Raw genomic sequence first — 15,281 nt, forward strand, 5'->3', positions numbered from 1 at the left:
AAACATGGCAAATATTGTAGATCATCCCAAAACCCGACATAATGATTGTCACTGTGAGACTGACTAATAATATGTCTGTCAAATCATTTATCTGTTTTCATGCCCTATAATAGTGTCCACAATCATTTTAATTTATATGCTTCAACCGACATATATGTAAAGAAGTCAGAGTTCTGATAGCATATGATTGTTGTTCAAAGGGTGTTTATTTTGCATGAAGTTCAGATTAGCGTTATTGAAATTTAATGTAAATTTAATTTTAATTTTATTTATCTTGTGAGCAAAATAGCTTGTTTGCTGGTCAATTTTTGTTGTTTTATAAACTTAAGGACGGAGCCTGAAGTCAAGCCAGCTAGCTTTCGAATTGCATTTGCTATGCAAGTGCAAAGTAGATCAACGCTGCTTCAATCAATCTCCGGGTTTAGTTTATAAATTGAACAATCAATTTGTAGTCATTTTCGGTAATGCTGACTGCTTTTGATTTTGCTAGAGAATTATTACAGTTTTATGGAGTTTATTAAAATGTCATTTTGACTTACTCCTTTCAGTAAACATTATTTTTCTCTCTGGTTAAGTTTTGTTTATGCAACAAAATAATGTCTAGTGATCCATATGATTTTAATTAATTAGAGAATAGCCACAGCATCTTTAATTAAATAAAATTATATATTGATTGGCAAGATCACATAAAGATTATTTAGACATTAAATTGTAATTAATTACACTGAATATAATAAATTTTATCCCACAGGAATTTTTATTATATTTATGTGATTAATTAGGATAAAATTTCATAACCTACCCACAGGAGTTATGAATTAATAAGTTTTATCATAAAGTTTTATTGAATCTGTTTGAATTAAAAATTTAGCCCACAAGCAATTTTTATGTCATTTGATTCAATTCTTTTTAGCATGTTTTACATTGGTAAAACGTGAAAGTTCATAAAGTTTTATTGAATCTGTTTGAATTAAAAATTTAGCCCACAGGCAATTTTTATGTCATTTGATTCAATTCTTTTTAGCATGTTTTACATTGGTAAAACGTGAAAGTTCATAAAGTTTTATTGAATCTGCTTGAATTGAAAATTTAGCCCACAGGCAATTTTCATGTCATTTGATTCAATTCTTTTTAGCATGTTTTACATTGGTAAAACGTGAAAGTTCATAAAGTTTTATTGAATCTGCTTGAATTGAAAATTTAGCCCACAGGCAATTTTCATGTCATTTGATTCAATTCTTTTTACCATGTTTTACATTGGTAGAACATGAAAGTTTATTAAGCCTCAACATAAGCATGTGATTCTTTATTTTGATGCAGTAGTACAACCTGCAAATTTCTCTGAAATTCGTTCTGACATTCCCGAACTTGAGGAAGTAATCTCGTTTGTTTATTATGAATCTGATATGGTTAATGTTAATATTAACACATGGTGGATTGATTCTGGATCAACAATTCACATTTCGAATTCCTTGCAAAGGTTTGCAAAACTTAAGGAAGCCAGTAGGAAGTGAGCAAAGCATCTTATCAGGAAACAAGATGGGCTCGCATGTGGAAGCTATAAGAACATGTTATTTAACTTTAAGTAGTGGCTTTGTTTTGGAGTTAGAAAAGACCTTTCACGTTCCAAGTTTTTCTAGAAACTTGATTTCAGTTTCAAGGCTTGTACCTTTTGGATATTCCTTAAACTTTTCAGAAAAATCTTTCAGTCTATTCTATAAATCTGATTATGTTGGGAATGGTATTTTGTCTAATGGTTTTACTGCATTAATTTACAAAACAATGTCACATATGATTCAATGCATGTTCACACTGGCACTAAAAGATGTGTTATTAATGAAGTTTCCTCTAAATTATGGCACCGGAGACTAGGTCATATCTCCATAGATAAAATTAAAAGATTGGTAAATGAAGGAATACTTAATACTCTAGATTTTACTGATCTTGAGATTTGTGTGGACTGCATAAAGGGAAAGCAGACCAACAAGTCAAAGAAAGGTGCCAATAGGAGTTCAGACATATTAGAAATCATACTTGATCAGTGGGAGCGATCAAACCAGAAACATAGTTTCTGAGAAAGATCATTCAGAATCTCAACCTTCCACTTCAAGTGATAGATTGGTTATTACTCATAGCACCCCTCAAGTACAAACTGGTGTTGAACAACCAATTGTTGAAGTTCCACAAGCTGCTGACGATATTCCAGTAGATCAAGGAGTTCAAGAGTTGCCAAGAACTTTTGAACAACAAGTTGAACCACATACTTCTCAGGAAGATGATGGTACAACATTAAGAAGATCTACTAGACCTAAGAGATCAGCAATTCCTAATGTATGCTCAAGTCTGCACAAGACCTGACATTGCATTTGTTGTGGGAATGTTGGGACGATATCAGAGTGATCCAGGTTTAGACCACTGGAGAGCTGCAAAGAAAGTAATGAGGTACCTTCAAGGGACCAAAGACTACATGCTTATGTATATCCTGTTTTGAGGCTGCTTTACATGGTGTATGGCTTAAGAATTTCATTTCTGGGCTTAGAATTATGGATTCTATCTCTAAGCCATTGAGAATATATTGTGATAATTCAGCTGCTGGTTTTATGGCTAAAAAAGTGGGAGTCGAAATAAACACATCGACATTAAGTATTTAGCTATAAGGGAACGTGTTAAAGAAAATAAAGTGGTCATTGAGCAAGTCAGCACTGAGTTAATGATCGCTGATCCTTTGACTAAGGGCATGCCACCGTTTAAATTCAAGGATCATGTATTGAATATGGGACTTGGTTCCATTATGAAGTTTTTCATTGTATGGACAATGATATTTTAATGAAATTCTTAATTATTGTGATGTTTTTTCTCATATTTATGTGCACCTTAAGTTGATTTGAGAAAATTCATTTAAGAAGGACCAAGAATAAACATAAGGTTTATTCATTAAGATATTGTTGCCACATAAATTATAATAAGAATAAATTCATAGTAATACATGGAAGATAATACTCGTCATAAGAGGACTTATCGCCATGATTCATGTATCTATTACTTAATACAGATTGTCAATGGTTTTTGAGACATTAAGTTTGGAAGTATGGACCAAGTGGGAGAATGTTAAGCTCCATTGATTTTACACAAAAGCTACCTTGATTTATGGAATTGCAGCTTTTCTTAACTTATGGAAACCAACTGCAGTAGTTTCCTTAAGTTAAGAAAATCAACTGCAATTACTAAATTTATAATTGGGAGCTACTAAAGTGGTCCATCACTTTGATCTGATCTCTACCTTGATTTGTGGTTTTTCTAACACATAGCTTTTAGAAGCTTGATGGAAGCTTAGCTATATGTTCATCTGTTTGGTCCCCAAGCTCATATCTCAATCCCCTTCAGTTCTACACCATCTAGCTGAGATAGCAGAGCTTGGAAGTGCCTTTAGATCATTTGTCTTCTTTCCCTTTTGTTTGTGCAGCTGGAGCGTGGTGTTTCAGAAGGAAATTGCATCAACAATTTCACCAATGGCTGGAGGTAATTCGTATCCCTGGGCATTAAGTTTTAGTGATTCTTTTCAGTTCTTTCCGCATGCAGAATCGTTGTTTAAGTTTATTAGTTTTCTAACAATAATTTGTGATTTTTTATTAGGTGAATCCCTTTCGTTGGTTAGAAGGGTGGAACCCTACAACGTGTCACGTCAATATCCAAGGACAGTGGGGTTGGATTGAACTTCCACCAACTCCCTATCGATAGCTCAACAACCTGGTTTTAAATATATGAAATGAAGCCTAGTATTAAATCATTATTCCTATGTTTTTGGGGCCACCACCTCCAATTTAGCTCCACCAACTCCCTATCGATAGCTCAACAACCTGGTTTTAAATATATGAAATGAAGCCTAGTATTAAATCATTATTCCTATGTTTTTGGGGCCACCACCTCCAATTTAGCTCCCTGAATACTATAAAGATGCCACTCCACTCACATGATGAGCCTTATGTACTCTGAAATTTGAGATGTCCCTATCTTTCTCCTAATTATATCTCCGCTAAGTGTAGAGGTAGCGATAACGTGTGGTTTGGCCCCACGATAAAATATAACTAATGGAGTTGGAAAGAGTAATCCTATGTGGGTTGCGGTCACATGAAGGGAAGCGGAGCACTAGTCGGTCGTGGCGTCCAATCATGCGCAACTGCAGAGAAATCGGTGTCAGAGAGCGTGCCGCTTAGTAAGCGGTGGGGTCACATGGAGCGAAGAGTCAATGGAGGTAGTGGCTTAGAACCTAGGGTTGGGGCATGTGTTTCCACGTGGTCAATTATTATTTCATTGTGGGGAGGAGCACATGGAGTTGCTTCCGGCACCCCATGTGGATTTCGGCAGCGGCTAACCAGCTTTCCATAGGGCATTAAATGCTCGGGAAGATGCAGGCTGGATAGCCCGCTAACACACGAATTTGGAAACTGGGCACTAAATAATAAATGGAAATTCGCGTGTTAGCGGGCTATCCAGCCTGCATCTCCCCGGGCATTTAATGCCCTATGGCAAGCTGGTTAGCCACTGCCTGTGGATTTCTGGTACCCTTGACGGAAGTGTTTTTTGGTCTGCCATTTTGCCATTGACTCATTCAACACGTTAATGATGACACATTCAATTCACGTGGATATTTGCTACCCTTGACCTAAGGGAAGTTCCTATTTCCAACCCTATAGAAACATAAATGAGCGCTAAGTACCTGTGACAGGACATTCGTGCATCCGAAGGCATGCTACATATGCATGAAAGCCATACATATCCATGCATATTCCGGCAACTCGATCACCCTACCTCCGGCAAGCTCCAGTATTCAATGTATCTGTGACCACTGTCAGACCTATCCCGTCTCCTCCTGCAACCTCCGTTGGCTTCGTCGTCTACCACCGTTTTCCAAATTCCGTTTTATTTTGAATTTAGTAAAGGCGCTAAAGGAAATCAAATTTGAATTTTGAATTTGTAATTTCGTTCTGTCCATATTTTATTTGGTTAGAAGGCGGCTTTTTGGCTCGTGGTTCATGTTTGTTTTTTTTGAAGGGGAGCCACTGAACACATTATTCCTTGGCACCGAAAAGCTCTGTAAGCTACTTCGTATTCGGAACCTCATTATCTCATCACGGATTGGGCATGGACGCTAGTGAAAGAAGGCAGAACCAGTGAAATAATAGACGAGAGAATCCGGCAAAGCGGGGCGGAGAGCATGATGAAGAGAGTTGTTTCAGTGGGTATTCTGTGCGCACATGTTATGGTGGCATTCAGACCTCGAATGGTGGACGCTGTGAGGATGCTGGAGGGTGAGGGCGACATTCCAGAAATTCCAGACAGGACTTTGCCGCTTATGTTACATGGTCCGTCTCTGTTAGACCAATTAAACGATTCTTCCCTTTTCCCTTATAGCATTTCCGGGCCTGCCTTCAGCGGATGTAGGTAACTGCATTTCTTCCATTAGAGCACTGCCCGAAGTGTGGGCGGTAATTGCAAAACATTTGATAGTAGACAGTTCAGTTCTGTGAAGTAATTTGTATTATAATGTCCAGGAAATTAGTTTGAATTTATGTGTTTAGTTGTCATATAAACTCGTCGAACTTGTACCAGTCTGTGGTGCTTTCAGTGAACCTGTTGTTAATATATATAGTTTCCCTTCTTGGAAAATGAATGTCAATCCAATCTATGGCTGCCCATTCTTCCATGTCCTTGATACATTGATGAAATATTTTGTTGTCGCCGATATTGCTGTGGAATTGGCGGTGGATCGAATCTGAGCATTAAATCCTTCTTTACGGGATAACCGATGGCTTACATTTCCAATTGGGTTGAAGGCCTCCATGGTCATGCTTACCACTCACGGTTAGTGCGATGAGTTTCATAATTTCTACTTTAAATTTCTCACATTTTTGAAGTGGGGATATGGCCTACATGTTCATCCTTACCGTTTACACTTAGTACGTGGAGTTTCATATTTTACAATTAAATGCCTCATTTTTCAAGGAGTAGGATTATGGCATCCATGTTCATGCTTTCCATTTGGTACCATTCATCATTCGCTTTTTAAAGGTGCTTTTTTTTTAATAAATTAATAATATGCTGATTTTTTCCCTTCACTAAATTATTAGGTGGATAAGTTACACTGATGTTAAGCATTTTTTTAATGAACCATTAATAAATAGAAAAGTTTAGTTCTGCAGTTTTCAGGTTATTGAGATCAAGATTTTTATAGTCCATGGCATAAAGTGTGGCTTATCGTGATAATTTGTATTTAATATTCAATACTGGCTAATTAAGAACTTACCTTCTCTCTTTAGTGGACATGTTTGACATTTATTATAAATATTTAGCAAAATAAAAGTATAATAAAAAATAAAATTATAATAATTTGATTTGTTTTTTGAAAGAATATATATTTTTGAAAATTTTATATGTATTTTTTAAGAGTAAAATAAATATGTGCATAGACATGTTTATTTTGGAATATCTCTATGAAATATTCTAGTATGAAATTTTATCTTTAAAGTAGTTTTCATTTTTTGTTTTAATTAAATTGATTAATTAAAAATATCATATAAACAAGGAGCCACTGCCGTGGCGGTAGTCCCTGCCGGGGTTTGCAGGGAACTTAGAGGAGGTGCCAACCTTGCAGAAACCATATTTAACTTTGCCTTTGGATGACCAAATGTGATTAATGAAGAGTTTGGTGGGTGCGGCAATCACATTCCATCCAACATAAAACTCAGTTTTGTGCTTTGTGATACGAATATTATATTTCTACTATAATATAATTTACTGTCTAAATATTTGTTAAAAATAAAACTTCTAATTTAAAAACAAAAAAATCAAACTTCCGTAAACTATTACATTAATTTATTAAGATATTTAAATTAAAACATTATTTTATATAATGAATATGCTTATAAAATGTTTAAATTAAAATTTAGCAAACTGTCTAGATGTGAAGATGAGACATTGCTTTCATTTAGTTTTCATTTTCAGTATCTTACCACGTGAGCTCCTCAAAAAATTAATTTCACTTTGTTAGTGTTAATGTATTGTAAATTATTAATTTATAAATTTATATTTTAATAATTTTAAAAAATAAAAATTAATCATTTAAAAAAAATTATTAAATTAAAATTATCTTTTAATAAAAATAATGACTATAATTCACCATAAATATTTAAAAATGAAAAATGAAAATATGTATATAGAAGATAATAATATGTATTGGGTTACGCATTTATTTATTTATTATAAATAAAATATTTTATAAGAATTTATTCATTGATACGAACATAACTTGTTTTCTGTAGCTATCTCCCTCTAATTTGTTCACTTACTCAAGCAACTGAAATCAGTCATAGATTGTAAAAAAATCCTTTGTTCTGAACAAAAGAATAAAGGCTCTTTCTATCTTTTTTGGAAATGAAGTGTTCTAATGCTCAGTGCAAAGATCGCAGCAAACAAAAGTGCGATTGTCACTGTTGCAACTGCAACCGGTCCCAGAAAATCGTGTTTATATCCAAAGTAATTACTCAGAAATTCGTTCACTTGTTGCTTCTCGCCATCTGCCATCACCACTTCATCTGAAATATCGCCAAACTGAGATACCGCCAGTCCGTAGAGCGTCCATGCGAAGGGGCATGCCCAGTAATACCATCTCCACCACAGAGGAATCCGCTGTAACGCCCAAAAACACTCACATTATCAATGAACATTTATTTGACTAATTTTTGTGACGAGCCCAAAGGGAAAAAAAAGAGTAATTACTTTTTTTATGGTAAGAGTTTTGGAAATTTGATAGATAGAAACCACTAAAATGAACTGATTATACTCCTATCCATCATGGAATTTCCAAAATATGCAATCAAATTAAATTGAACAATACATAGAGAAAATACTCCGCTAAAAATCATCCACACTGCAATACAAGCCGAGGAGAGAACTGAAGCTATGGTTGCATTAGGAGTGACAGCCGCCATTATCATCCCATAGTATGTGGTATAAAGGAACGTGAAGAACATGAAAAACAAATACCAAAAGAATTGGGCTGCTGTCCACTTCATGCCTGTCAATGCATAAACTATCACACCATAGACCAGTGTTTGAATATATATGTATGGCACTTCGATCAAAAGCTGTGTAACATAAATATGGTTGTATTAGTAGAAGGCTTTAAAGCTATGTTTGTATGCTTATTTTTATAATATTACAGTTTGAGCGTTTTAAGAGTATGTAGAGGTAGAATATATATATTTCTACAAATTTAGGTTTTAATAATTAAATTTATTTTAGGTTCGATTTTGTAAATTTATACTTTTGTAATCAAATACTAAATTCAAATAAAAAAATAGAATATATGCACTTATGTAAATTTACACTTTACTAATCAAATGCTACTAGATGGGTTCCTTGTTCATGAACCAAAAAAAAATGTATACGCCAATTTAACAATGATCAAATTAAATTGAATGAGTCTATATTGATAAAACAATACAAAACCAAAAAGTGCATATCTGAGCAATATCATACGGAAGAGCCGAATACGTTCCTGCAAAAAGTACATACCTGAGCAATAGCATACGGAAGAGCCGAATACATTCCTGCTCCCTTTTCTCTATATAAAACTATCCTTTCGACATCGACTACTGGTTGGACAGAAACGGCATTGCTGAAACCCAGGAATATAATAGCTGCGAACATGGATCCCAAAGCATTTAATATATTTTGTTGGTTCTGCCTGTAAACAACATCCAATGACACATAAGAATTGCATCTACCTTGAATATTAGATTGCATCCCAAAGTATTTAGTATACTTGTTGGTTTTGCTCGTAAACAACATCCAATGACACAAAAGAATTGGGTCTAGATTGATTAGATTTTGTGATTGTAGGAGAAAGTAATGTTTACATCTTCCGGTCAATTCTCCAGAAAATAGTGCCAAATATTAGGGCGCAGCAAAAGGTGAATATGAGTCGAACGGTGTTGTACTGAGGATTTCTCCAATACGACGAGTTTTGCTTCCACAAACAAGCCATGATTTGAACTGCAAAGGATTGACCAAATTGCCTTTCAAAACACAAATCCTTTGAGTCTTGGACTGGTTCGCTGAGTTCCTGAATGAGAACTTTATTATGCCTGTGGAAAAACCCACATTATGCATTATGTTTTCAGTAGCATTGAATAAATCCACATTCATAAAACACAAAATGCTGGCATTATAGCTAATGGAGATATGAATTGTAAGTCCAAAACATAATCAAATTGGGATAAATAAACATGGAAACTTATATGCATGCAAAACGATAGCCTATCCATGATTTGTATGGGAAATGGGAATATAAAAACAATTACAACGCTAAACACAGAAACACGTCAAACAATTTTACAACAACAAATTGTAACAAACTATTAGAATATTTTTTGGCAACCGCCATGGAGGACGCTGAACTAAAAACAGATAATAAAACCTTTGACATTCCAACTCTAGCAATTGCGAGAAAACTCAGAACACAGTCTTGGCCTCATGGTCAAAACCCTGGTCCAGAACCTAGAGATTATATGTCATATTATCGAAGGACCTCGCTTATAAAAGAAACCAGTTCCAAAAAAAGGGCGCAGCCTACCTGAGAACAATGACTCATAATGAGAAATCAACTTGCTCTCTTACAGATAGCACCAGCCGCATGTAAAAGCCCACTAGAGCTTTCGCATGCAGATAGCCATGTGGCAGTAAATTCTCTCTGAAGTTTGTGTTTGGATATAAAAATCTTTAGTGAATTATATTTAGTTTAGATATAAAAATCTTTTGCACCAGAATATTTAGTTTGGATATAAAAATCTTTTGCACGAGAAAACCTTGGATAGCAGAAAAGTTGAATATCTTTTGCAACTGAAAACTTTGGATATTAGAAAAGTTTGCCGCAAGGACACGCAGAAGAGGTACCAAAAACTTAGGATATCTTACTTTTACCCGTCTTGAAACCTGCGAAGCCTGCAATAAGACCCTCAACTTTGTTGGCCAATCAGCAATTACATAATAAATTTTATATTATTTTTTAATATGAAAACTTTGGTTAAAATTGTGATGTATAGCAATATTTTTTGGTCAAACAAGAGATTAATAGGCAGTCAACGCACGATCGATTGCTAAGAGTCCCAGGCAGGGACTAATAAGTGTCATATCAAGTGAGTTATGGTTTTTTTGAGCATGTGCTATTGATAAGCCATGGTATTAGCTCATGATATTGTAACAAAGTCTATTTACATATTATGACGGTACATGGTAACGTGAACGCAAATCTCTGTTGTTAAAAATTCATGTTCCAAGTTTTATTTTAAATGTATTAAATTTTGACATACTTACTGTTTTTATAGTAAATAAAAAAATTATTTAAAATATAGTTATCATTTAATTAGCTTTTATCATTTTTTTAAATTTTAATACTCTGAAATGTATAACGTAATTATAGTAGTTGGGAAAATAGTTTATTTTCAAACCTATATAAAATAGAGGGATATGTTGATCCCTTGTTATAAAGCTCAAATATTAAGCCTTCACTTCTCCATCAATGTGAAATGCAACATTATTCACAAAATCAGTTAAACTTGGAACTTGTCTATATGGCATTCTACTTGTAGTTCACAATATTTAACCACTCAAACTAATCCATTATCTAATTTAAATGAAAATGAAAATTATTATTTTTTAATAAAATATATTATTTTGAAATAGCTAAGTGATTGAAAATAATTTATTCAAATTAAAAAAAAAAAATTAATTCAGAATTATTTATATTAATTTATTTAATTTGTAATATTATTATTAAATTAATATAAAATATTGTCTCTAGGGTTTTGGATAGATAGTGAGAGGACATTCTCTTAAAGTACTTCTTGACGTGAAGTGATCAATTCAATTCCCCATTGGTTGATATACTGGACATGATGAAAATATAGTTCGACCAAACTCACTCACACACACAATATATATATATATATATATATATATATATATATATATATATATATTTCAGATTTGTTTGGAGTATATCATGATTAATATCAAAATTAACACTTAATTTATAAATAATTTTCCAAAAATAAAATAAAATAAAAATGTAAATACTATATTATTTAATTATTTAAATGATTATTATTATTATTATTTATTATATAATTTTTATTCCACGGTATTTTTTAATTATTGAAATTGTATTTTTAAATATATTAAAAGATATATTAAAATTATGTTTTTAAATAAATAAATAAATTTAATATTTTTCACTATTAAGTATAAGAGTGAAATTGAGTAAAAATATTAATAAAATACATAATTAAATATGAAGGTGGAGGGAAAGAAAGATATTGAGCAAAAAAAAATTATAATAATATGTTTTTGACCAATATTTCCATCCACCCTTACTCTTATCCTTACCATTATATAGAATGTTTTGCTCAATATTGCCCCTAACCTTAACTCTGGCTCCTAGAATGTTTTGCCCATATCTCTCCCAATGTCAACTCCCACCTCAATATATTTTAGAGTGGGGTTGGGAGAAATATTGGAAAAAATGTACTTGTGGGTAGGGATTGAGGGAAATATTGGGCAAAAACTATGTTTTGGGGTGATGATGGGGAAATAAAATGCCAAATATTTTCCCCAAACCACACTATAACTTTCAAATATATTTTGAAAATAAAATGCCAAATATTCCCCACCCACATATTTTAGCCAATATTTCCACTAGCATTCTCATTTATATTTTGCCCAATATTTTCCTCCACCCAAATCTTTTAATATATGATATTGAAAATGGTGGTAAAAAAAAAAAATTGAGCAAAACATATCATACTAATATGTCACTCTTATATATTCTATAATTCTTTAAACTTTACACTATGAGACTCGGAGTAGGGATGAAGTGAATATTCAAAAAAAATAAAACATTATTATAATATTTTTTTTCAATATTTTTCTCAACCCTATTTATATCTTCATATATTTTATAATTTTTTTTAAATTTAGAAAAAATTAAAACAAATAACTTTTATATCATAATTAGTGAAATTAAGATAGAAAAAAAATTAAGCCTAATATAATAAATTATATCATAATTAGTGAATATAATAAATCATATCATAATTAGTGAAAGTAAGATGGACAAAAAATTTGAGCCCAATATATTATAGTAAGGATGAAAGTAAATATTGGAAAAACCATATTATTATAATATCAAAAAATTGAACCTAGTATATTATAGTAAGGGTAAAAATAAATATTAAAAAAAACATATTATTATAATATCAAAAAATTTAACCCAATATATTATAATAAAGATGAAAGTAAATATTTAAAAAAACCATATTATTAGAATATCTTTTACTCAATAAGTCTCTTCTCTCACTTGCATAAATTCTATAATAATAAAAAATTATTTAATAATCAAAATTAAATTTAAAACATATATAAACAATATCTATACGCCTCTTCTCTCACTTTCATAATATGTCTCTTCTTTCACTTTCATAAATTCTGTAATTCAAGTTAAATTTAAAATATACATAAACAATAACAACGAGCAAATATATAAATTATAAATAATCCAACTAATTAAAGTATAAAATATAAATAACTCAACTAGACGAAATATATAGTATAAAATATAAGACAACCGGCCAAAATTTAAATTATAAATAACACAACTAACTGACATATTAAAAAAATATAATTAAGATATTGGAATTTATATAAAAGTATATAACCTAATTTACTTAAAAAGGAATAAAATGGAAGGGTATAGTTGTCGATTCTTTTCGTATTCCATGTTCTACCGAGAATATGTACAAATGATACTATTAAAATTAGTAAAGTTAGATGCTAAGGATCATGAATGTCGTTCATTTATTTTATTTTAATGCTAAAATGGGTCATAAATTTTTTTATACTTTTGGAAATTTTTGGGCAATAACGCTGATACATGCTTACTCTAGGTTTAAATAAGTAAAGTTAGATGCAAGGCCAGTGGATGTAGTTCATTTACTAAAAAATGATAACAAAGTCTCTATAAATGTTTTTTATAAATTTTATTTAAAAAGTTGATACTAATTTGAATAACAATTTTATCAAACAATATGTTTTTTGGGAAATCAGAAATGGGAAAATAATTTTGTTCTGGTTAGACTTATAGTATTAGAGAAAAAAAATATTTGGGAGACAAGATTTGAGTGACTTATTTTTGTACATAACTAGCAGGAACTTCTACACGGTGGATCATTATTAGAAAGATGCCCTGACTAATGATGGTTGGAGGAAATGGAAGGAACGCCAGGATTGACCTCAACCCCCTGAGTCAGATCAATGGAAGCAACTGGACAGAGAGTTAGAATCCAGGAAGCTTACAGTCCAAAATGGACCAGACATTCTTCGATGGGGATATACTACAAAGGGAATATTTACCATCAAAGAGGCTTACCGTTTAAAGGCAAGATGGGAGCAGGGGCATCACCATCCAATTTGGAAGAAGCTTTGAAAAGGTGGGTGGTGGTCGAAAGTTGCATACATTCTCTCGTTGGTATGTAGGGGTAGAATCCTCACTTGGGATCAACTACAAAAAAGGGGTATCTATGGACCCTTGTATTGTATCATGTGTGGTCAACATAATGAGGATCTCAAACACCTGTTAAATCCATGTCCTTTTGCAGTTCAAAAGTGGCACCAAGTGGAAGATCTCTTTGGAAGGATGGATAGAGACCATCAGAGCATTAGAGAAACCATCCTTCTATGGTGGACATGCCTCTTCTCAAGCCTGGTCTTAATTGCGCTTGGGGACTATCTCTAGGCTCCACGCTTTGGGCTATATGAAAAGAGAGGAACTGCAGGACCTTTTAGAATAGCCAACAATCTGAGGAAGCAGTATGGGAGGGAGCCATCCAGAATATCCGGGAAACAATCTTGGCTAAGAAATGGCAACCAAATGACTAGCAAGTTGCTCCCCAAGAGGCTAGAATCCTACACCACCTAAACCTATCACCATCAATGATGTAGATTTTCCTGTAGATTCACAAGCTCATTTAATCTACTAAAACAAGAGACAAGAATCTACTTCTACTCTTTACAGTGGAAGCCCATAAAGATCGATGAAAAAAATAATTGACAAGAGGAATAATATCAATGGCACATAACACAATAAGTATACGGGAAAGCCACAACTCAAAACCCCACTATCTGTATTGCATTAAATCAGAAATCCAAGATGATAATACAATGCTTGTTCTCACAAGAACAATCCCAGCACTCAGTAAAATCAATCTCCAACTCACAAGCAAACTCTTCGCCAACACTTAGCCAATTCTATAGCTCTCCGAGTCCCTATTTCCTTGGAAAATTCCTATGGCTGATTAGCCCATCTTAAAGGGAAATCAGTGCATCCAAAAGTCTGCAATCCCTTCAAGGTTCAGTTCCTTAGTGCATGCACCATCTGTACAACTTAGAAAATTATACAACAAATCGTACATTGTCTCTGCACTCTAGTCTCAACTGGGTCTTTCTCAGAATCGACATGCATGAGTTTCTGATGAGGGAATCTTCAGCTAACTAGAGTAGCACTAGTTAATGCATTAGTGCACCAACTGACTGTTAACTCACTATTAGTTCCTCAAACAGTTTGGAACTAATTTAACTGGACTTAACTCAATAAACTGAGTTAACTAATTACAACTCACAATTAACTCATCCTGGACCCCTATAATGTAGGGACAACATATACATGACTTCATAAAGACTTCCAACTCGAAATTCCTAAGTTAACTAAGTCAAGTCACTCTAGTTAACTATTACAAGTTGCTATGAGAATATTATTCGATACTAATTCTCTGTTTAGTTCAAGGACAAATTAAACTAGAATTTTTGGATTCTATTTTTATCATTTCTTATTGCTATTTTCAACACTCCCTGTCAACAAGAAAGGAATTCAACTTGATCCCGTTCTTGAACCTTTGGATTGTTCTGCATGCAACACTTCTCTCTAGTGTTGTTGCTCCAAAAACGCTAGAAACAAAACAAAAAAAATCCAACCTGAACCAGAATGATGCCTCTGTCATCAAAGTTTCTGATTCTTATTACCTCTGTTAACTGAAAACTCTACGCTTATGTTGACTCTGCCTTTTTGCACTATTGTCAACCCGTCTCTACGCTTATTCAGTATTTTACTGCTCTAGCCTCTGTCACTTTGATCTTTGATTTCATCAATCCCACTAATTCCTCCTGCTACA

General features: G+C 33.0%; 1 protein-coding gene across 1 annotated transcript; it reads right to left on the reverse strand.

The window, feature by feature from the left end:
* Positions 1-7,416: 7,416 nt before the first annotated feature.
* Positions 7,417-9,181, reverse strand: LOC149266871 (pleiotropic drug resistance protein TUR2-like). The gene is made up of 4 exons (XM_089409427.1): positions 8,919-9,181; positions 8,575-8,746; positions 7,908-8,144; positions 7,417-7,686 (listed from the first exon to the last, which is right to left on the reverse strand). Exons 1-4 carry the CDS (start codon positions 9,044-9,046, stop codon positions 7,417-7,419), a joined length of 807 nt encoding a protein of 268 aa, XP_089265553.1. The 5' UTR covers positions 9,047-9,181.
* Positions 9,182-15,281: the final 6,100 nt, after the last annotated feature.

This window comes from Pinus tabuliformis, chromosome 6 (assembly GCF_031772625.1).
Source record: "Pinus tabuliformis cultivar Carrire ecotype Pingquan chromosome 6, CPIR1, whole genome shotgun sequence".
In the NCBI taxonomy this organism is placed as follows: domain Eukaryota; kingdom Viridiplantae; phylum Streptophyta; class Pinopsida; order Pinales; family Pinaceae; genus Pinus; species Pinus tabuliformis.